The 23,445-nt window shown below is 44.9% G+C and overlaps 1 protein-coding gene and 1 long non-coding RNA gene across 8 annotated transcripts in view; one reads left to right on the top strand and one right to left on the bottom strand.

Moving 5' to 3' along the window:
- KCNMA1 (potassium calcium-activated channel subfamily M alpha 1) overlaps window positions 1–23,445 on the top strand; it is a 726,630-nt gene that overhangs the window by 510,032 nt on the left and 193,153 nt on the right. For all 7 annotated transcript variants that reach the window (XM_042961232.1, XM_042961231.1, XM_042961233.1 and 4 more), the window contains exons 10-13: window positions 9,685–9,795; window positions 12,377–12,482; window positions 14,213–14,295; window positions 17,811–17,880. In XM_042961232.1, coding sequence (XP_042817166.1) covers window positions 9,685–9,795; window positions 12,377–12,482; window positions 14,213–14,295; window positions 17,811–17,880 — 370 coding nt within the window. The remainder of the gene's footprint in view (window positions 1–9,684; window positions 9,796–12,376; window positions 12,483–14,212; window positions 14,296–17,810; window positions 17,881–23,445) is intronic.
- Window positions 6,452–8,395, bottom strand: LOC122232115. Its single transcript, XR_006209475.1, has 2 exons — window positions 8,319–8,395; window positions 6,452–6,772 (listed from the first exon to the last, which is right to left on the bottom strand). It is a non-coding gene; the product is annotated as an uncharacterized LOC122232115 (long non-coding RNA).

The following is a 23,445-nucleotide window of genomic DNA, read 5'->3' as shown; positions in this document are numbered from 1 at the left end:
GCTAAATAGAGGCTTGATTATGTAGGGAATCATCCCAGTGAAATGCTCTTTGGCAGGAATTTTGTTCAATAAAATCATAAAGACTGCAAACATTTCAGAGGGAATGCTTCCAAAAGCATTGGATAATTCATATTGTTAAAATGTACCCTTTGGAGCAGTTTTGGGCAAAGGTAATAGCGGGGTGACTTGTGCACCTAAAAACCTATGGTTTTAATGATGGGCCCAGTAAAAGAGGGATATGGAGAGACTTGGGAAGGTGGGGGAGCTGCTGACGCTACCCTGAGTGCCCCTGTGGTGTATTATGTCTCAGCCGACCCTGACACCTGTGAACTCCTCCCAGTTCTTACCTGTGTAACAGATGCTGGAGGCCAGTTGAGGCCTTTGCAAGTGTGCTGGATCTACTCAGAGGGGATTGGATAGCTAGCAGCATATGCTAGCAGGGACAACACCCTTGGGTGTGGCTGGGGAACAAGGCCAGGATGTGTCAACTTGATTGTCATTATGGGAAGGTAGTCCCAACAACATATGCTCTAGGGCCATGATGCATGATTTACCCGGAGTGTTAGCAGGGAGGTGGGGCTCGCTTTGCACATCAAAGCTAACAGACCTCCCCTTTACCAGGGCAAAAGTAAGAGCCATTTCTGTGCTTGGACTCATTATCCCCCCATTCCGCCTTCATCCCCGAAGGGTATGGTTGACCTTGGCCTTAGTCTTCTCTTCTCTTGGTGCCTCTTATTCAGAAGCAGCATTACCAAGTAGAGACAGGCAAATCTACTTTGATCTGCATAGAGGAAAGTGCTATTCAGTGCCCTGATTTCTCTTAAGATTGGAAGAACCAGGTCAAAGGAAGATTGACTTGCTTGAAAATGGCCAAAGGCTACCAAGTCTGCAGTAAAGGGATGAATAAAATGTGGAAGGGCAAGGGTATTGGGGAGAGACACAGTGTAATTTGTGAGAGTCAGGCAGTTATGGAATTGCTTACTTAAGATCGGTGTATAATTCCTCTTGGGGGAAGGAAGGAAAGAAGGATGGGGAGAGAAAGAAACCCAAACAATACCAGCATACTGGGTTGTTGTGAAAATTAAGTGAGAAATTAAGGTTAAGGTAAACAACTCTTCCAGTTAGGGGCTCTTTGATTATAGGCAACAGAAACTGGTTCTTGCTAACTTAAGCAAGAGAGGAATTTTTTTAGAAGGTTAGAGTACCTTATAGAATTCAGAGAAAAATTGAAGAGCAAGATCCCAGAAAGGACAGAGTTGAGCTAGGCAAGCAGCTCTGGGACCCAGCAAGCAGAAACTCAGGGATAGTCATTATAGGGCTTTGCACAAGGATGGATCCCACTGTGAACTTAGTGTCACTCCATTCAAGGCTGAGAAAGAAGTATTGATTGGCCTAGTTCGGGCAGGGAAACTTGATTAAAGGTCCCAACACTATATCTCATTGGGGATGACTGGTTCCCCAAATTAAAAATGAGGTGCCATTGACAGAAGAGAGGGTGTGGGCTGCACATGTCAGTACAGCCAATGCCTCCTGAGGTTCTCAGAATTTATTTTCAAGATGTGGACTGAGGCTTCCTTTAGGCAGCAAGCTACAAAAGATATTTGATCATTCCTTGGGCATGGTCTAATTATGGAGATGTAATTGTGATCTAGGATGGTGGAGGTGTAGATATAGACCCCTCTGGCGTTGTTTAGGTCCTGACCATCTGCATATGATCAGATGCACCTACTTTGTGCAGAAAGTTCTGTTCTGGTCAGGACATCTCAGTATTCACTGTTGGCATTCCCAATAGTCTGTCCTGTGACCTTGCGGCTCTGTTTTACAGAGGTGCCTTTGCTGCACTGTTGGGATCTATTTGCTCAGCCTTCTGCCCCTTTTTTAGGGAAACTGCAAAGCAGCCTGTGTCTTCCAGAATAGCTCTATTGACAGCTGGATAAGATGATTACTTTATTCTCTTCCTCACTAGGAGGGAGAAGGCATTTCCTTTCTTTGTAATTAGCAAAGTACTAGCTGTGGCCCTGGGTAGAAAGTCTTATCTCCAAACCTCCTTGGGCTTTTTGTTTGCTTGTTTTGTTTTTCATTTGTTCTAACCAGAAATGGCTAAAGCCAGCGTTTGGGATTATGGCCTCAAAACACACTCACAGTTGTTTTGATTTCATTTTTGCCCTCCTTACATGTACTGTTCTCTCACAAACTCGAAACAGATCTGGGGTAGCAGAATCAGCCAATGATCTGACAATCTTGCCGTTAACTAATGGTTATGTTTCTTCTACACTTACAATGGCATCAGGTGTCCAAGACAAGCACACCTTACCAACCAGTCCATTGGTCAGTAGATAGTTCTGGAAAGTCTAGCAAGCTTTGGAGGTCCTGAGCCAGGTCCCTAGGTGGAATGGAAGTGATGGGTCCCTAGGTGGAATGGAAGTGATGGGTTTTGGAGTGATGGGGGTTTGGAGCTGATGGCCAGGAAAGAATTCTTGAGACATCTTTGGTGCAAAAAAGTTGATTTTATTAAAGCATGGGGACAGGACCTGTGTGCAGAAAGAGTTGCACTGGGCTTGTGAGGAGTGACTGGTTATATATACTATGGAGTTGGGGGAGGTGAAGTCAAGAGGAAGTTTCTTAAAGGGATTTCCATATGCTAAAACTCACAGATTACTGAGTGCCTAGTTTTGTCAAACTAAGGTAAGTTTTTTTTTTTGTTTTCCCTCTAGCAAAACATCATTAAGATAGTAGGAGTTCCTGGAGATTGGGCTATTGATAAGATTGCCCCTTTCTGGTAATTTTACTAAGATATTTGTAAACTGATAGAGACTCTGTCAATGTAACCATTTGTTTTCTGCCCTTTCCTTTGTTCTTGGGCACGCAGAAGTGCCTAAGGAATATCACACATATCCCACCTGGGTGGGGGGGCCATGCAGGGTGTCGGGTGGCTTGCCTTATGCTCCCTCATCAGAAGGATGGGACCTGCACAGTCTGGAGCTAGCTTTTGTTGGCCATAGGTGAACTGCCCTGCATGGACGTCAGTTCCTTTGGGACTGGCTGTCAGTACAGGAGGAAGTGGGAAGGCAGGAGTTGGATTAGTCTCCTTCCTTTTAGGCAGTGGGGTCCTGCACTTCACAGGAAAACCTGGTTAACAGTCATCCTGAAGGACATGATCCAAAGTAGGGGAAGCTGTGGGACAAAGCAGTCACAGAAAGCACCACCAGGTGATACAGAAGGTCAAGCCCAGAATCTGCCCAGACCTTAGCTTGTGTGAGAGTCTTGGAGAGATAGTTCTGTGGACACTGAATGGTTCAAATTCAACCTTGGAGGGATAACTTTAAATTTTAGTACTGACCACTGTGTGCTTTGGGTTGTGGGGTCTCTTGCTGCCCCCAGCCTGCTTTCTATGTGATAAAATGCTGCTGAATTTCCCTGACAAGTCCTTCTTAAAATTCATTCCCACCAAGCCAGTGGCTACCATTGGGGTGTGGGCGGGGGGCAGGGGGAGGTTGGGGGAGGTTGGATGGAAAGAGCATGATTAGAAGTCTCAGCAGAAAGACAGAAGAGATTCTAGCATATGTATTTGATATAAATATTATAGTTTTACAGAGACATCTAGATCAATATATGCCACATTTCATCTACCTCTCTGACAAAGTGAGCACAATGTATTCAGGGAAAGCTGTATAGGATTTTCAATTTACTCTGTGTGATTTATTGTGACAGGATAGCTATGGGTTTTTTAAGTTCTTTATACTTGTTCCAGTAAAAATGGATATAGTATCTTTAAAAATAAACAGCCCAGAGCTGTGCATTTTACATTGTCTTCCTAGAATGAGGCTGTGCTAAAGAGCGATGTGAGACCTCCCTGCCCCCAGGGGGGACCTGATGCAGGCAGATTTGCCTCAGTCCTTGCTCTTTAGCTGTTTTGAGGGGGGGGGGTGGTGTGGAGGGTGAACAGGGAACTGAATTAGGAAGTACTGCCGACGTCTAGACAAGATGTGATGGTGGCCTGGACTAGAAGGGCAGAGAGCTAGAACTCTGTGGGGGGATCCATCGGTGTCGGTGGGAACAGCCCAGTCAGTCTGGGCTCCTTCATTTTGTAGTGACTGGCCCCAGTCTCCTGACTCCCAGCCCAGCGGCATCAGCCCTCCCTCTATCTAGAAGGCACCAAACCAACGGGGTAGGGCTGCTCATGCTCTGCCATTCACCTTGTACTGAATCTCTGGGCCTCAGTTTCCACATCCAAATAGCAGGTACTAGACTAAACATTCACCAGGGGCTATTCTCATACTAAGATAAACATGAGACTGTGGAGTGGAGCCCATTACTTTTCAGGCTCTAAGAAACACTACCTGAATCTTAAAAATGTGTAGATTTTAGTTTTCATTAGCTAACCTCAGCCTCAGTGAGTCTCTGGAGGCCTCATTCACTGGAGCCTTGAAGAGTTTGGGGGCTCCCTCGGCATCCTCCTCTTATGCCTCCTGCCCTTGGTCACCTCCCCTAAGTTGTCCGTTCTGAAAAGCCGCAGTGGAACTAAGCTCAGAAACAGGTTCCAACTCAACTGGGGCATCCTGGCTTCCCTTGGACATCTCCAAGAAGGATAGGAGAGTGATTGAGGAGAATGTGTGGGATTGCATTCTGGAGGCAGAGATGCTTAATGATGAGAGAGGCATACTCATGGTTGTTTAGTGAAGATATACCCATTTAACAAGCAATTGGCAATTTTCTGGTGAGCCCTGATAGAGTTTGTAATAGTCAAGCATTATTCTTAAGGTTGTCATACTCATCCACTTCATCCACTGATGCCACACTTGCTCATGACACATCAGTCCAGCCTGTGTTTATGGAGCCCTGCCCCCAAACCAGGCCTGTTTGCTTATACTGGATGAGTAACTCTTTTCCACTGAATGCCATCTGCTACTATTTTGGCATTTAAGATGCTTCTTCATGCATCTGAGAGGAATCTTTTGATCCAGCCATTAACATTAGTTTATCCCAAGAAAGATTTGTTTACAGAACTTGACAAAGTTTTAAAAACCCAAAAGTCCTATCCGATCAGAAATCGTTATTGATTTAAGCTTGTTGGCCATCTTCACAAACCATGCGGCCAGGCCCTGTAAATATCAGTCATTAAGACTGATAAGATTGACATTAAGATAGACTAATCAGTAGTCTGAAGAAGTTCAAATCACATTGGGAACAGCATTAGTTACCTTCATAGTGTAACTTTCCTAAATATTCTCCACTGTACATGGATCATTTAGGTTTTCCGTATCTTCAGGATCCTTGGACTGGAGAGGCGGTCCTGGGCCGGACATAGCATACAATGTTTAAAATGGATATTTGCATCACTTTGCCATCCCTTGACTGACCAAATTGTGTGGCTTAAGTTTAAAAACTTGATTTAGAGTTTCTGCCTTCACTCACAGTATCTAGTGATGCTGCAATACTGTGATGTTTTTAAAAAGAAAAATTTTTTTAATGTTTATTTATTTTTGAGTGAGAGAGAGAGCTCGAGTAGGGTAGGGGTAGAGAGAGGGAGATACAGAATCGAAAGCAGGCTCCAGGATCCAGGCTCTGAGCGATAGCACAGAGCCTGATGTGGTGCTTGAACCCTTGAACCATGAGATCATGACCTGAACTGAAGCTGGACGCTTCACTGACTGAGCCACTCAGGTGCCCCAACACTGTGACGTCCTAAGTGAGAATGATCTTCGTCCATCTCGGTCCCCGGCTAAGTCTCTCTCCTGGTCCAGTGAGGACCCCTCCATCATCCCCTCCACTGTGTGATGAGGAGGGCATCCTGCTGGCCCAGCTCTGCCTGCCATAAAGAGCGGAACCTGGAATACTCCATCCTCTGCTCTCTGCCCTCTATCACCTTCATCTGAACAAGCATTAGAGTCGGGGACCTGGGTCACATCCTGGGCAAGTCACTTTCTTGCTGTGGGATGTCAGGCATGCGGCTTAAGGAAATTGAGGTTAAGAGAGGTTATCTGCAATGATATAGGTTGTAGGAACATAGGGTTGTTTAGGATTAGGTGAGATTCCAGGGGCCGTAGAGCACTTTACATCTGTTACCTACTGATTTATAGATATCACATGAATCCCACCATTTAATAATGCTTACAATGGCCCAGGCCCTTTACTAGGCTCTTCGCATGTATTATCTATTTAAATAAATCCTCAAGATAACCTCATGAATCAGGAACTAGCACCAGCCCCTCAGAGACTCTGACTTTATAGTTGTAAAATGCAGAATTGGTATCTTGCCCAAGACTATTCAGTTATTTAGTGTCTGAGCTGAGCTAACACGGGGCTATCAAAGTACAAATCTCACATGGTAGATTTGTAGGTGTCATGGAATCTGGCAGAGACAGTTTTGGATGAGGGTCTCTTTGGCATTCTTCAAATCATGCACCATGAACAACCATCACTCTGTGTACAAGGAGGACACACCCTGCTCTCAGTCTTGAATATTTTCAATTATATTTTCAATCATGGAGGACATAAGAAATTCTGCTTCTCTTCTCCCTGAAATAACATCCTTCCCCAAACTACTGTCCCTGGAATCTTCGAAAGTCTTGCAAATGTTTCTGGAAAATAAATTTCCCTTTTTGCCATCCATCCCTTGTACTCCTGCAGGCCCCTGGTGCTTCCTCAGACGTAGGCTGGTGAGAGCAGATCTTCTAATGCAGATGCTGAGTTAGAGAGGCGACCTCTCCCCATCCATCAACTCTAACTGCATTCAAACATGTTCAATATGTGGGCTTCTTGATAACTTCCACTGTATGGAAAACAAAATGGAGGGAAATGATTATTGGCACAAAAGGAGGAAGTCATAAATCTTCAAATCAGATATAGGACAGATTGGAACAATATGGGTCCTCCAAGGTTGCCATGATAATGTACCTAATAACTCTCCTTGGGCAAAAAGGCAATCTGCTTTCAATCAATCTCGCTTTTTCTGAGCAAAAATACCAATTATGTTGAAGGAAGATTTTTTTTCTTCCTTTTTGATAAAGGCTGCTCTCCACCCCAGAAATCATGCTGTAGCTAAAAGATATATATTCTCAATTGTCTAGAATGGTATTGGACAGCTAGCATCAAATGAGAAAAGTCAATCCTTTTTTTCTCCCCTCTCCTGCCTGCATTTGTCTACTTCTTAAGAGAAGTGAAAGCTAATTAAAGGCTTAAGGGATAATATTGATTGCATTGGAATATATTTTATATGTACCCAGCACATTTTCAACTGAGAGAACCCTGACTCTTTCTAAGGCTGAATAAATCAGCTGGCAGGGCCTTTGATTCAAGGGTGAGAGGGTGAACTCATCTCCTTCCCTTCCACTTCTTGCACATCTGTCCTAGAGATGAATGATTTCAGAAGAGGGAGAGGCAATGCTGGCCGATGTTCATTCAGGCCTTTGCGTACAGGATGGGAAGGATGGATGTTCAGGCATTTACCCAGACCTATCATTGATTTGAGTCCAGCTTTAAATAATCACCAGGCTTCTACTGGTATAGAACTTTGAGCTTTGCAATGCCTGAGGCAGGAAGCTAGCTGGATGGTATTAGCCTCTCAGCTCCCTCATCTATTGAACGGGGATAAGGAGCTTGCCCAGGATCACACACGTCTTTGGGGGCAGAGCAGGGAATCCCATCTGGCTTATTTTCGCATCCAGGTGAGAGGAAGGGCCCAACCCAGAACTGTCCTGTGGAGGCGCCCGTACATTGGATTCATGCTGGGCTTATTCTCAATCATAGACGTCTGTAGGCAGAAAGCATTAGAATTGCCCCATGCAGCCCCACATGTCAGATCAGGAGGGAGGTCCTATTTCTCTCTCACTTTCTGAACATACTTGGCAAATTCAAAATCAGAGATCTTATGCAAAACATGCAAATTCATTTGCAGCCTGTTTTGTCCATATAAATGCACGTGTCACAAGAAATATTTTAAGATATGACATGATAAAAACGTATATAACCCGAGTGTTCTGTTTACGTCCTATAGTCTCACACGCTGTGTATTTCAGGAGGGAGTTAGTCATGTGGGTTTGGGGCATTTGGAATGGGTGGCCAAGGGACCTCCCTGTACCTGGCTGGCACTTGCTAGAGAATAAAGTGATCATGCTGGGATGTCTCTTCTGAGGCAGCCACTGACAATCTTTCCTCCCTGCGATGGCCTCCGCTTGCCCGGCCACTAAGTGCAGCACCGTAACAATAACAGTCCATAATGGTGATATTATTAACTGCATTGTGCATATTATTGATTTACTCTTTGTTCTGCATCATTATCCTTTCACCAATGAGTTTACTGCCTTATTCTCACATACTTAGTCAAGCACCAAATTACAACGAAAGGGCAGGCTCTTGTAATGGCATCTAATGGAACATTGCATAAGTGATCATCACTTCCTCCCATTATGCGCTGCCTCCAGCCAATGAGCTTTCTGCCTTATTGGAATGTGCACAGAGCAATTATGAGGTGCAAGGGACCTAGCCATTCTAAATTTTTTCCCACGAAATTACCATGCTTCGATGTTCACCACCTACCCATGCCTCAGAGCCCAGCCAGGGATTCAGCCTCTGTCGCTAGCAGCCTGAGAGGCACAGGGACCTGGGCTGAGCCCCTTGCTACAGTCTTCTTATTAGAAGCCAGCAGGTTTCATCTCCACAGTGAGGCCCCTGCTTTGGGTCATGGGGCTAACTCGTGCACCGAAGTGCTTATTCCTGATTGAGCATTGGATAGCAAATGTAAGTGGCCATGGTACAGCCAGGTTGGTTCAGATTCATCAGATTGGTCTGGGAGCCCAAAGATATTGGGGGGACTGTTGTCCCGGCAGTTCTGGAAAAGAGGCTTATCTCCTCAGGGGGAGCCACCATCTCCAGAAACAGAAGTCCACACCTCCCTGGATCAAGGCAAACAGTTCCAGCCTCATCCCTTTCTAGCTTCTCCCCATCTTGAAGTAAATTCCTTCAGCTCTCATGGAAATCCCAGGCACCCTGAGGAGGTAGCTATCTGAGGATGGACAGCCTGCTGCTGATCTCCGATTCCATAGGCGTCCCATCCCCATTTAGCCCTGAGTAATGCTCACTTACTGTAAAGTGTTACATGCCCCCATTGTCGGAGGAGTTATGGCGGAAAAATGCAAAATTTCCTTTTTACTGCTTATGGCCAGCAGAGCCCATAACGTGTCAAGCCGCACATTAGCCACCCTGATAAAAGTCCGCTTTCTTACACACAAAATCATCGTTTCAGCAAGATTTGTTATCTCATTACCTGATAAGCTCTATGTCATAAACCAAGACCCATTCGGTAAATCTCTCAGGAGGACGCTTTGTGGGCAGAAAGGGAAAGATCTGAATCTGCAAGGGACTTGATAATGCAGCATTTAAGCGCACGCATAATGTCACTTATTGTTAAAGGCATAAAACCACTTGGCCAAACGGTTGGGCTTTTAATAGGATTTTGTGCAGCATCAGGTGAGAAGCCATATGCCTTTTCTGTCTGGAGTCTCTGAACACCTGCCAGCACCGCTGCTTTGCCTCACAGCCCTCTGGGGATGGGAGCTGGGCTTTAATTGAGGCCTCGGGAGGAGAAGAATGCTTCCCCGCAGCTGTGCGCTTCCTCTGTCTTGCCTGGGGTGGGTGCTGGGTCCTCGCTGGGTTGGCCCCATCTAACTGGCTTCTCCTGTTCAGGCACATTGTGGTCTGTGGACACATCACTCTGGAGAGTGTTTCCAACTTCCTGAAGGACTTCCTGCACAAGGACCGGGATGATGTCAACGTGGAGATTGTCTTTCTTCACAAGTAAGGGGCCCCTGCTGTTTCAAGACCCTCCACTCAACCAGGCTTCCTGAGGAGGGCTCACTGAATATCTGTGGAGTGGTGGTATGGGGGCAGTGTTGGAGGGTAGTGCAGAGTTGAATCAGCCATGTGGCCTCCTTAAAGAGGACAATCTGGAACCAATGGAAAGGGAACATTAGTTCAGTGGTGAGAACACCACCTGCCTCTGTGGAGCAACTCTGGCAAATAACAGTGAAGTTCATTATGGGTCAAATACGTCATTACCGTCCCATCAGCTGTCTGAATCTATTTGATCCAGGTGTGTCCACAGTGTCTGGTGTGGAAGATTAGCTGTCTCGTGTGGATTCTTTACAAGTGCAGGAGGGACACAGTGGCCAGGAAAGACACAGACATAAGAGGAAGCAGGGTATAATGTAATGGAAACAGTTGCAACAATAATTCCCGTTTCTAGAAACCTCCGCTGTAGGACACTGTGCTACTCCCCGTGCATAAGTTCTCTTCTTTAATCAACACAGGGAGTAAAAGTACATGCTGTGAATTCAAGAGTGCTCCATGTGAATCTTGACTCAATCAGTTACTCGCTGAATAAGTTACTTAACCTCCCTGGGCCTCAGTTTTTACATTCAGTAGATAAGGAGATCACAATGGTTTTGGTCTCCTTTCTTGGGCTGTAGAGAGAATGAAAAGAAGTAAGCCATGTCAAGAATGAATCAGGCACACAGCAAGCGTTCAATAAATGTTAGCTAGTATTACGAAAGATAAAATATATTTGGCAAGATAAGCAACATAGAAGCAACATAGAAGGTTTGTTTTGCATGTTTGTTGTGCAGTGGAAGAAAGGAAGAGATCTCCTTCTGCTCAATGTTGTTGGGGTTTTAAGCTTCATCTGACCCCCATTTAGGTAAAAGGTAGTCAGCCACAGGGATAGAGAGTTCTGGGACTCGGGCATGTTGATGTGAGTGGCACTGTTTTCTTTTCTGATGGAAATGGGCCATCATAGAGTCAGCACTAGCCCCAATTTACCAAGAGACAAAGCTCATGTGTGGTGCTAGCTCCATAGGGGGTTGACACCCCACAACTCAATCCTGCTCTGAGATCCCACAGAAGTTGACTTTCCTATAAGCTTCTGTTCTGTGCGTCTCCTTCCTTTTGACAGTTGTTCACAGAATACCAAACTGGCTGCCATGTTTGAGCACACCAGCATTTTTTTCTTCTCAGCACTGAATTCTCCAAGTTCTGAAAAGACCGGCCAGGCTATGAACACAGGAGCAGAACTCATAGATCAATTCAGTGCTTTAGCCTCTCATTACCAGCTGAGGGGCCCATCCTCTGCTGAGCACTATGGAAGGTTCAAGAGAAGTACAGTGTGTAGGTCCTGCCCTCATTGGGCATTTCAAGATGAGCATGTGTGCAACAGCTAGAGCTCAACATCCATGCTATATTCACTGACTGAGGTCAGTTTAGTCAAATGGCAGAATCACATGGGGCATTTGCATCAGGGAGAGACCACCACTTCTTACATGACCAGGCAGACTTTCTGAGAGGGGCCAGACCAGTAATGGATCTCGAAGACTGGTTGGATTTGCACAGGCACCTGTTTCTCATCCACTACTTGAGTCTGAACCAACAAGCTGGCTGCTAATGCCTCACTTGCTGGGATTCACCTCCACGTCCCCAGCATCTGTCAGCGTCAGCTTTGTCGTAGACAGCCCAGTTAATTAACCTCTTGAAACTTTGGGTTAATAACATCCCTTCCTCTAGGGTTGTTTTGAGGTTTAAATGAGTTAATACTTGTCAAGTGCTTAGAATGGTATCTGCCACATAGTAAATGCTCAAAAACATGAACAACTCTTACTAAGTACTTAATGAATGTTAGGCAAGCATTGACCAACACAAGTCTTGGTACCTAGAAGGTTCAAACGAAATATCATCTGCCATCTAGCATAGTACTTTATAGAGAACAGATATTTTTCATCTTTGCAGAAGTAATAAATGAATGAATAGGTCAATCCGTGCTTTAGTCCTTGTCCTCCAATGGGAAAGGTATCTGTATGGCTCACACTAAGAATGACGAATAGCGTACACGTGTATGAACCAAGAACAGTACCAAGAGTAAATTCACTCTGTCTGTGGCTGCTCAGAGGTGACATGTTTTGATCCAGGCCCCAGGAGATGAGAAGTCCATAGGGCTGAGAAGCAAGGAAGAGGCTTTGAGGGAGGGAAGAGCAGTAGGCTCTGCCAGGGGCACCTTTGACTAATCTCTGAGGTCACAGCTCGGTCTCTCTATTCGTAGAATAGCGATTCCATTCATAACAAAATGAAAGACATTTTGCCCCATAGGCCTCAGACTCTGTGAAGATTGTGAATGGCTTCATTTTACCTTGGTACTGGTTTGAGTTTTCAGTGGGCTGGGGTTTTACTCCTCTTGAGTGTGACCCTTTCATTTCTGCAGGAAAGGGGGCTACTTTGAAAGTGAAAGCCTTTTCCTAGGGCTTTGTTTTTGGAAGTCAGAGAGAAAGGAGGCCACGGAGGCAGAAATACCCAAGTCTGTTATATTAATGGCTGTTTCTTCTCTCCCTGCCAGCATTTCCCCTAACCTGGAGCTAGAAGCTCTGTTCAAACGACATTTTACTCAGGTGGAATTTTATCAGGGTTCAGTCCTCAATCCACATGATCTTGCAAGAGTCAAGGTAAGAAGGAAGAGGTGACTTCTGCTTTTACTCCATCTGAGAGGGGGACTGACTCTGTGGTGAGGGCATATGCCTCCCAGGATGACCAAGAGTCACCCCCATTCCCCTGATGCCATAAGTCAGTATGCCACCAGCCTTGACATCACCCTTCCACTGGCCCCAGGGCTTTATTCTCTGGCACCTGCCTTCTTTCACTTGAAATAGTCGTAAAATTAGTTCCCTCAATATCCACACTCCTCAAGGAAGCAGACTAGTTGTATGGACTCAGTAGACTCATACACAACATCATAATAAAGTAATTCCCATGTGAAATACTGAAATTAGACTCAATGTAGCTCTGAAATCTATTATTTACATTAGAGAGGAACATGAAGTGTAAAGTATAAATAAAATGTGAACAGGCCATAAAACATTTTGAGCTTCCTTTTTTTTGGCCCCCACTAAAGACTAAAAGTGAAAAACTAACCATGCAGATATCTGATATCACTTAGTGATAGGCTAATCTTTCATTCCCAAATCTGCTAAGTTAGAATCTTCTTATAAAGCAGACCTGAGGTTTATAAAGGAAAGGGCTATAGCAAAGTGACATCTGGTACTTTGCTCATTTTGTATTGGTTTTGTGAGCACATTCGATATTTGCATGGCAGTGGGTATAGATTAATATTGTGAATCCACTGACATCTAAATGCTCACTGTGGTTCCAACATAATTTAGTAAATCATGTAATTGGCAAACATGAATAAGCCAGAAGGATTTGGGTAAATTCTTTGGGTTATTAAAGAAAACTAGAGACAATTTGTGACATACCATGGAGGAAACCGTGGCCCCCCACCAAATGCAGGGATGGTCTGTTAAGTACAACAAACCAGGGAGGACGGATTGCAGACCTGGGCCAGCACGAGAATTCTTATGCTTATAGAGTCCAGTTAATCTTAATATTATCCAGACAGGATCCAAGTTATGACTTAATGTGAAATCTAATGAGAACTTGGAGAAAATAGTTACTGTTCAAGGACCTAATTTAGATGCAAGCAATTATTAGCATAACTCATCATTCCCTCAAAGGAATCAATCTTTTTTTGGCTCATGTTTAGATAAGTCGGTAGGTTTTGAGGTCATCTGGAACACATCATTTCATACACATGGATGTGTTGTCTTTTGAGTATCTGAATGCTAATTCAGTACTAAACGATACCGAGCTGTTATCTGATTTAGGGCTCTTACTGCCTTCTATGCCACAGTTAAGATGTGAACAAGATCAGATGAAGGACTTTGGAGTCTCAATTTCTGAATCCCCGACTACTCGGTTAACTTGGTAACCTGAGAGGAGGGGTTTAGTCTGCCTAATGCCATTTCCCGACTGGAAAAATTAGGATGATGGTGTAGATCCGTTGGTTGGGAAAGGAGGCAGGGAGGGGGACTGAAAGCCTTAATTAATTGTTATGTGAAGAAATCTGGAAAGATTATACCTAAGTGACTGTGCAAAATGAAAAGTATAATTACCAAGGTACATGTCGTACCCTCTAATGGCAACAAGATGAAATGTTTATACCATAATAAGAATTTGCAGCCTATACTTTTGACAAAAAAAAGATAATCTCCCAGGATTATTTTTTTTTCTTTCCTTGGAAACTACCAGGTTCCCCAAAAGCTGTCAACAGAGAAAGATTGCAAACCAAGCATGGCTATTTATATGTTTGTGTTCTGTGATCTTCCTTTTGGTGTCTTAGATAGAGTCAGCAGATGCGTGCCTAATCCTTGCCAATAAGTACTGCGCTGACCCTGATGCTGAAGACGCCTCCAACATCATGAGGTAACGCCGGGGAGGCCAGGGAAGGCTCTGGGCTTGGCACTCTGCAGCCCATTGGCTGCACTTTGGGGTTCTCTGCAGCGCACCATCTCTGTGGGACCTTCTTTCCCCCATAAGACACCCTACACCTTGCCACAAGCATAGGTGTGGGGGGAGCTGAGCCACTGGTGGCTGTGGAGGGCGATGACACAAGACAAGCTTGTCCTTGGTGAATGGGAGCCCTGGGGCTCACAACTGGTTTTGGGATTGAAGTATTTCGGACAGGACTGGGAAAGGAAAGATAGATTTAGATGGGTGCAGGCCTGAAGTAGGGTACCATGTTCCCTAAGGGAGAGTGGACCTGGGATGTCTTAACTGTGGGTGATTTTGTCCCTCAGAGGAAATTTAGAAGTATCTGGAGATGTTCTTGGTTGTCATAACTAGGGGATGCTGCTCACATCAAGGGGGCGGGTAGAGGCCAGGGATGCTGTTCAACATCCTACAGTGCACAAGACAGTTACCCACAGCAGAGAAGTATCTGGCCCAAAATGTCTAGTGCCAAGCTTGAGAAGCTCCATGTTAGAGCTTTTCGAGCTTGTCTGTAGCATGTTGATTAATAGCCCCACAAAGAGGAGTTTGTCGACTGATGAGCTTTTGTTTCAACCAGTTTTCCAAAATGAAATCGTGTCTTTACTGAGAGCCTTCTCAGTGCTTTTAACACTAATATGAATTTCTAAGAGAATGTTCTACAGAGAACATATCAAACGTATTTAACTCCAATGCCCCCTTTCTTACAGAACACCTTTGGGTGGGTGTGGGCACACTCTGGAAAACATGGCTCAGTGCCCTCCCTGTGAATGGGCGAGGCCCATAGAAGGCCCTTCCCTGCCGACTCCCCACTCCTTATTCTTTTTGCATTTCAGAAGCACACTGTTCTGTGACAACAAAATGATGGACGAGTTAAGATATTTGGCGCCAGAGAGTTAAAGCCCCTTAGGATTCTTCTCCCCTCCCGTGCACATTGCAGAGTAAAGAGAACTGGGAGGGAATCATAAAGAGACACTTCCGGAGAAGAGACCAAAGAGAAGACATCTCACTCCCACTACATTCCCAAGAACACTTGCCTAATTGTGGGCAGCCGTCCTTTGGTCCAGACAGACCGCCCTCTCCCCACATCCTGGTTTGCCACCATGTCCTGCGAATTTACCTGGGGTGAGGGCTTAGGGAGCTGCTTCCTCACCAGGCTCCCATTGCCCTTCCTTCGTTTCTCATCAGTGGCCCCCAAGTGACATGAGCTCTCCCATCACTGAGTTGGGGGAGCTCCTCCAGTGCATTTGGGATGAGCGTGTCTTTCCCTCAGCATCTGGACCTTGTGTCTGACAAGCGACAGTTGGCACAGTGTTCTCTTTCCTCCCGCTTCTCTTTGGCAATATGCTCAGTGCAGTTGTTTTAAGGAAGTTGATGCATGAACTCTTGTAAGCGTGGGACTTGCCAGCCTACGGGGAGATGATGGAATGGGGACATGTGTCCACACCTCGGTCCACCCGCTAGTCACAGCTGGAAAGTGACTACAACAGCTCAGCAGAGAGTGCTTCAGTGAGCCTTTCCTTGAACTAGGATTTCCATCCTCCCCGCGTTTTTGTGTCATTTGAAATGATAAAAATGTCCCTTTTAAGGAACTAGGCTTCATTATCTTCAGATTTGCAAACATAAAAAACAAAAGAAGATAAAGCTTAATGTTTTGATCCCCCCAGAGAAGTTTAGGGCTAGGGCTTTTTTTTCCCCCAAAAGTGAATAATTGAAATGGATAATAGCTTTGAAACGGGCAATTCTCTTAATCGCAGTATTTTACTTAAGTGCAGTAGGGCTAATATGAAGACATGTAAGTTATCAGGGTGATTGGCATGATGCCAAGACATAAAACTTACCGAACAAAGTTAGCATCATAAGTTTAATGATGCCATTCATTAACCAGAATCAGAACTAAGGCGCAGGCAGCAAAAGGGAACAGGAAACTCAGGGTTAAAAATGGGCTCTGTCTTTCCCTTATTTGTATAATCCTCCTTTCTCCTTAGTTTAATGAGACCAGTCTGCCCCTTTTGAAATTAAAATGTCAAAGATCCATTTGAAATGAGCTAATGCAGAAAAACTGGCTGATGCTATGAGCAGAATTCTGAGGGCTGACTGAGGCTCAAAGTCCTTGAGTTATTAAGCATGAGCCAACACAACACTTCTTCAAAAATAAAATGAATTCCTTCAAGTGCAAAAGCCCAGGATGAATTTGTGCAGGCAGAAGCTTACGAGTGATCCATTTCCTAAATTCACAAGTTGTAGCTTTTCAGCCGAAATGGCTCCCTGGCTGCCTTCTCTCCATTTTTGCACAAAAAAGGCATGGAGCACAGAGCAGTTTCTTGGTGTGAAGTTTGTGAGGGTGGTCACAATAAACGCACTTGCATTTCTGAGTAGGCTTGGGAGGTGGGCCTTTCTGTGGAATTCCATTCCTTCCTTGTCACGAAGGAAATGTATAATGTCACCTCTGACAGAGTCGGTAATGACAAAAACCATAACTTACACGTGGAGAGAGCTTTTAATGATTTCAAAGCATTTCCACATCTGGTCTTTCATTTGCTGCTCATACCAGAACCTGTGAAATAAATAAAGCAGGTACTGTTGCCCCCAATGTCCAGATGAGGAAACAGTCACAAAGAGCCCAGGGATTTCCTGAAGGTCACCTAGTTCCTTCGTACAAGACTGGGACTGGAATCCAGGTGTTTCTCTTCTTCCACCTGTAGCCCAGTGACTGTGTCAGGGAGCAGAAGCGAGGGTTGGGGGAGGGGATGGGCAGTGGTCCATAGAGAGCATGGACTGAAGGCGGTTTGAGCCAGGCGATTTTCTATCAGACTGTGACCCCTGCAAGGCCTCGGTACTTATCGCCAACCAGCATTAAAGTTGTCATTTAGACACCAGTATCTGTCGAAAGCTGAGTCATTGATCCAGTCTTAAGAGCCCGGCTCAGAAATCATTTTTGTGAGTGGCCATGTGTGTGTGACAATTAGCATCATTTGTCAGACTGCTTGTTTGATTTGTCATCGTTGTCTCAAGTTAACTTAGAGAATTGGACTCAGAGCAAATGGTTTCTAGGCTCGTCCCTAGGGTATGTGAGACTGTAAGCCGTCAGCCCCATGAGTTGGCTCCATGAGTTGAGCTTCCTTTATTTAGACGCCTAGCCCATGACCCCTGCTCCAGAGCCCCCATTCCAGTGCACACATACTCACATGCCAACACCAAGGCACCACAGGACTGCTCTCTTCTTCTATGCCCAGAACACAGTCTGTGGCCGTTTTGTGATTTCTTTTTCACACCACCATGGGGTACAGCAATGGACACACAGTTTAACTTGGCCCTGTGCCTCAAGCTCTCTGGATGGGCCTGGCTGCTGGCCCCACATTCACTCCATTTGGGTGTAATCAAATCAATGTTCCCATCAGACTCCAAGGGTTAGGCAGATCCTGCCTCAACTCTGGTTCTTTCTTTTTCAGAGTAATCTCCATAAAGAACTACCATCCGAAGATAAGAATCATCACTCAGATGCTGCAGTATCACAACAAGGTAGGTCAGCGAGAGCCTAGCCCAGGCTCAAATATGCACATGTGTGTCCAGCTACACACACGCGCACACACACACACACACACACACACACGTATGCACACACGTGCACACATATGCACACATATGCTGCTACAATCCAAAGCCCTGGAAAAGGGGGTGGTGGGTAAAAACCTCCCTGGGACTTTTTTGCAGGGCAAACACCTTGTTCACAGTTGGTCACTGAAAGGAAGCATGTGTTCCTTCATGTTTCCAATAGGAAGCATCTATTAGGCCCCCAGGTTCAGAACATTGATGCGATCTTAGATCCCATTTCAACAACTCCCACTTTCGTGTGCTGCACGCATTTCTTCATTCGGTATTTACTGACTACCTACCAGGTGGTCAACACGCTACCTTGACCTCCCTAACCCCCCATGGGGAATCCTATGTTGTACCCTCAGGGGCTTCACAGTCAAGGTGTAGGGAGTGTTCCAGGCAAGTGATAGGACTTTTCTACCTGGCACCGTGTGACCTGGAAGAACAGATCGCATGCTGGGTGGAGACTTTGGAATCTGGCATTCTCACCCTCAAGATGAGAACTGGCATTGTTGAATTCGGGAACATAGCTGCTCTCCAGAGATTAAACATGAAGGAATTTTCCTAGTGTTTTAGTTTACAGGGGGACTGGAAAGAAAACAAACGGAGTCTATGTTGTTTCCCTTGTGATTTCTTCCCAGTCTCTCTTTCAAAGGCACTGATCCTTCACCCAGCTTGTCATTAAATTCCCAGGAAAACAGCTTTGGGGGAGGGAAGGTGGCACCTTTCTCTGTTCGATATGGAACCGGTTATGCCCATAATGAGGCTCAGAAACTGGAGGCTCAGTACCTGGAACCAGGTGTCCTGTCTGAACAGAATAACTCCCTGCTGGGTTATGAGTGAGTGCGTGTCCCATCTTATAGGCCATATTCCCTACGAAATAGGCAGTCAGGTGACCCAGAGAAGACCCTATTCTGCCAAATGCACCAGTGCCATGCCATTATTTCTTAATTGCTGGCAAGTGCTGTCCCATTTTGCTGTGTGGAGGCTCATCAGAGGCCATTGCTGAGTGGAGCCTGCTGTCGGTGACTGGCCTACCACTTGGGTCTGCTGCCCACTGCCCAACCCTCGGCAGGTGGTTCCATTGTAGAACGTGTTGCGTTCCAGCCAGTGGGGCTTGGTGGTGAGCACCCAAGGTCACATTGTCCTGTTTGTCTCGGGAAAACCCAAGGACATTGAAGAGATAAAGTAAGATATTGGTAACTCACAAGGATTAGGCCAGAGAAGTTTTTATTGACAGCAGCGCCTGTAGGTAGAAGTAAATTTTATTAGCCAGGCTGTGGCTGGTGACAGCTCCTAAGGCAATAAACTCTTCTTTCATTTATGATATGAAATTTCATTTAGCGTGAGAGTGTTCTAAGCTGTTGTTTAGATTTTTGGCTGAATTTAGATCAAATAGGAAAATTAATGTTATATGTTTAGAAAGGGATGTCGGTTCCTTTTTCCTCTCCTTCCAATGAGTGCTGATTCAGCATCTTCAAGAAAGTAAGGAGGATTTCAGCGATGCGATTCATGTCAAGCTCAAAGTAGCTCAACGGACCTAGGATCCAGATGGTACCTGGGCAGTACTCATGTGACCATAGCAAGCCGAATGACTTTTACAAACTGCTTCATTGTAATTATTCAGAAATAAGGATGAATGGCATCAACTGATCCATGATTATTTGCTTAAAACACATTTTGGGGGCACCTGGGTGTCTCAGTCGATTAAGCGTCTGACTCTTGATTTTGGCTCAGGGTCGTGGGATTGAGCCTGGCATCAGGCTCCACGCATCAGATTCTCTCTCTCCCCCTCCCTTCGCCCCTCTCCCCATTCCAAATAAATAAACAAACAAATAAATAAATAAATACCCCACACATTTTATTTAGAACCACCCCAATCTATTTGGGTTTCAAAGTAAGGCAAAATCACATATGAGACTTTGCCCCTGTAGGATTAGTAAGGGTACAAGGAACAGAGTGACCTTGATACAGGGCATTTTTCTCTCTCATTTCATTTCTCTCTTCTAGAGAGAGCAGCATGTCCACCGGTGACTGTCATGCCGTTCCTCATGGAATTGCAAGTGGGCATTTGTCATCCTGCTTTATAATTGTGCTGTTCCATGAGATGCTTCCCCCTAACGTTTAATATGTTTTTCTTCCCATTACCTTATAATAGTATTTTTCTTCCTCTCTCTGTACTTTCTCTTCACCCATGCCTAAATGCCCAAAGATGTCCACCCATTAAAACTCTCTTTCTTGAAAGAACCTGGTATGTGTATGTAAACTTAAGTTAACATTGAATGTATTTCAAGTGATAATTAATTCCGTAACTGGATACTGGACTTAAAATATAAAGAATTTTAATTCCCTGCACCCTAATGATGCTGGAATTCCAGGGGTGTAGGGAAGCTGCGTACTTTCTTTCTGCATGTAAAACTGGTCCTGAGTTTGTCATCATAGTAATCTCAGACACTCATGTCCTATTTTATGGTTTTAAAAAAGCTTGACATCCATTATCGCGTTTAGTTCTCATTTGACCATCTGTGCATGTTAGCATCCCAGTGTGACCTCAGATGGGGAGTCTAAACTATGTCTCAGACAGAGAAGCTCTGGTAGATACAACTCATGGTCACTTGGCAGGCAGTGAGCTAACATCAGAACTGCCAACTGCCACCTTCTCTTTAAATAGAGCCACACCCCACTGAACCAAACTGTGGTTCCTCGCAGGAGGCCTTAATGAAAGACTGATGTTCCCTAAAGTGGATCTGAATTCATGGAGAGAAACACTCGGCCTAGCCATCTCTGAACACAGAAAGATGGTACAGGACATTTTTGATTTGAGTGTAAATGTCTTGATGCTTTTCAAGGAAAGAACAGTTTGTGATATCTTAGAAAAGTGTCACTTCTGATGACTTAGCTGTTAATGGATTTTTTTTATTTTTCAAACAGCTTCTAGAAAAAGAGGTTTTTGCCTGGGACCTGGAAGCCAAGTCCCAGTGGCCCAAAGGAGATGCAAGTTATTTGCGCTTCCTCACTAACAACCCTTACACACTTAGGTAGTAGTGTTAAAGTGTTTTCTCTGAAATGACCTTCTTTGTTCCTTATGGTGGCTTCCCCAAAGTTGTGTGTGCAGGGAGAGCTGGAACTAGGACTGGAATTAATCTCTCCTGGTTTCCTGTTATTATATGTCCTCACATTTTCACGTTCCTTCTTCTTGAGATGAGGAATGGTTCAGTGGCTGATGAGAGGGAGACCCTGGTCCTGCTAGGCCAGCTCTATCAGGCCTCATTCTCCAGGTCACAGAGGATTTGCCTCTAGACTTCTGTGCAATAATGCTGGCATTTTCCACTAGACCTGACTGTCCCTCATATGAAGGACAGAGTTGCCAGGGGAACTCTGGGGAAATTTCCTCTCTTCGTTTCATGCATACACATGTCCCTCCCAGCCTTTGGTATATCCCTCCCTGCTTCATGCTCCACAATTGGGGAAGTTATGATGGCCAATAAAAGGAGGCCATATGGAAGCCTGAGAAATGAAACAAACTTGACTTTCCTGTGTAATAACGTGTAAAATCTATCTAAGGAACTCAAACCAGATGGGGACATGGGGGACCCAAGGCCCAAAAACCTGGACTTCCATACCTGCAGAAACCAGGCACATGGGGATATGAGAGACTCTGTGGAAAAGGTTTTGTTTGTTTGTTTGTTTGTTTGTTTGTTTGAAGGTACCATGAAGGGTATGTGTCCTTCGAATCTCCTTTCACACTTGACGATTTACTTGTTCATTACATAGATCTCATTTGTCCTCAGATGATGTGAATGCAAATGAGGATTTCTCCACTGAGACTGAGGTATTCTCTGTGGTGTCAGTATTCTCTGTGGCCTTCATAAGCCAGTGAAGAGTAGGGAGGAAAACAGGGTAAAGGGCAAGGCTACTCGCTGGAATCAAGCCTATGGGAGAATGTCTCTGACACTCAGCTTGACAGAAATTCCCATCCGCGATGGCCCACACACCAGACATTTTTAACCATGCTCTCATTAGGGAGGATAGTCTTCTCTCCCAGGAGTCACTGCTGGATTAAGACTGTGAGACTGTCACAGGACTTTGCAGGAAGGAATTTCACAAGAGTCGTATTTCTGAAAGCAGAGCAAAGAGCCGTTGGACTTGCTGTTTGTGTCCACAATGGCGTCTTTCATCTCTTCTAGTAGGTACAACTGTAGTGTGTTGTCCTGACAGTGAAGGGAAACCTCCAGGGGGTTCCTTGTGTTTGCTGCTCCATGGAGAGAAATAGTAATTTCTGGGCCACGAAGTCTTGGCATCAGCAGGAACCTAGCAGGGCTCTCTGCTTCAGCCTCCCATGAAAAACAAGAGGTCTTTCCATTGTGACTTGGAAAAACACTTACTGAGTTTTTGGGACAAAGACCTTGCATTTTTGGAGGTAGCTTTCTCCATTTGTTAGACACATTAGATCCGTAGAAAGTTCCTTTCTAAAACAAGTCAAAAATCTTCTTTCTTATAATATATACATCAGTCAGTCCTAATTCTGGCCCCTGGAACGAAGCAAGACAAGCCTAATCTCTCTTTGGCATGGCAGCACCTGTGGTATTTGGAGGCAACCATCTTGTCTCCCTGAAGGCGTGGCCCTTCTTCCAGCCAAACACGGATGGCTGTCTTAACTGTTTCTCCAAAAATGTTTTCCAGAACCCCCACCTCTCCTTGTGCTTGTCATTTTTCTCTGGAAGTTATTCAGTTTATCAGTTTCCCTCTTTAAATCTGACTGTTACAACTGGATCAAGTATTCTGGAGTAGCCTGACCAGTTCACAACAGAAGGAAACATTCATTTCCCTTGATCTGGAGACCATTTCTAACAAGCAAGCATTGGCCTTTTCTGTAATCTGTCACACGGTTGGCCTCTTTTTCGGGTTTGAGTTGCCCACACACTTAAGTTTTTTCCTTCTTTCCCCTCAGCTCTGCTGCCAAGTTAGGTCTTCTCATTTTGAATTTATACAGTTGATTTTTTTTTTTTTTTACCCTAAATGCTGTACTTGACATTAAGGCCTTTAAAATCTTTTCTGGTTGGTTTTCTGCCCATTTTTCTAACCCTGGAGAACTTTTTGAATTTTGATTCTTTCATCCAACATATCATCTCTGGCTCTCTACTTCATGCCACTTAAAACTAGTTGGATGAGCATACATCTGGGTGTATACATACATGTATACATACATCTTATCTCAGGGTGTGACCTAACTGTTGAATAGGATCAGTCCGTCTGCCAGAGATTGTACCAGGTCTACACTGTGAGTTGCCTGATAATTTAGGTCAGTGCTTCTCAAAGTGTGGTCCCCGATCAGCAGCTCAGAGGCACCTCGAACTTATTAGAAATGCCAATTCTCCAGCCTCACCCTGTACCCTACTGGCTCAGAAACTCTGGGATAGGGGCCAGCAATATGTGTATCAACCCTCCAGGTGATTCTGATGCCCACTCAGCCTTGGGAGCCATTGATCT

The sequence above is a fragment of the Panthera tigris genome, chromosome D2, assembly GCF_018350195.1.
Source record: "Panthera tigris isolate Pti1 chromosome D2, P.tigris_Pti1_mat1.1, whole genome shotgun sequence".
NCBI classification, from domain to species: Eukaryota; Metazoa; Chordata; class Mammalia; order Carnivora; family Felidae; genus Panthera; species Panthera tigris.
The sequence above is the reverse complement of the archived record's forward strand: the minus strand, read 5'-3'. Positions and strand labels throughout refer to the sequence as shown.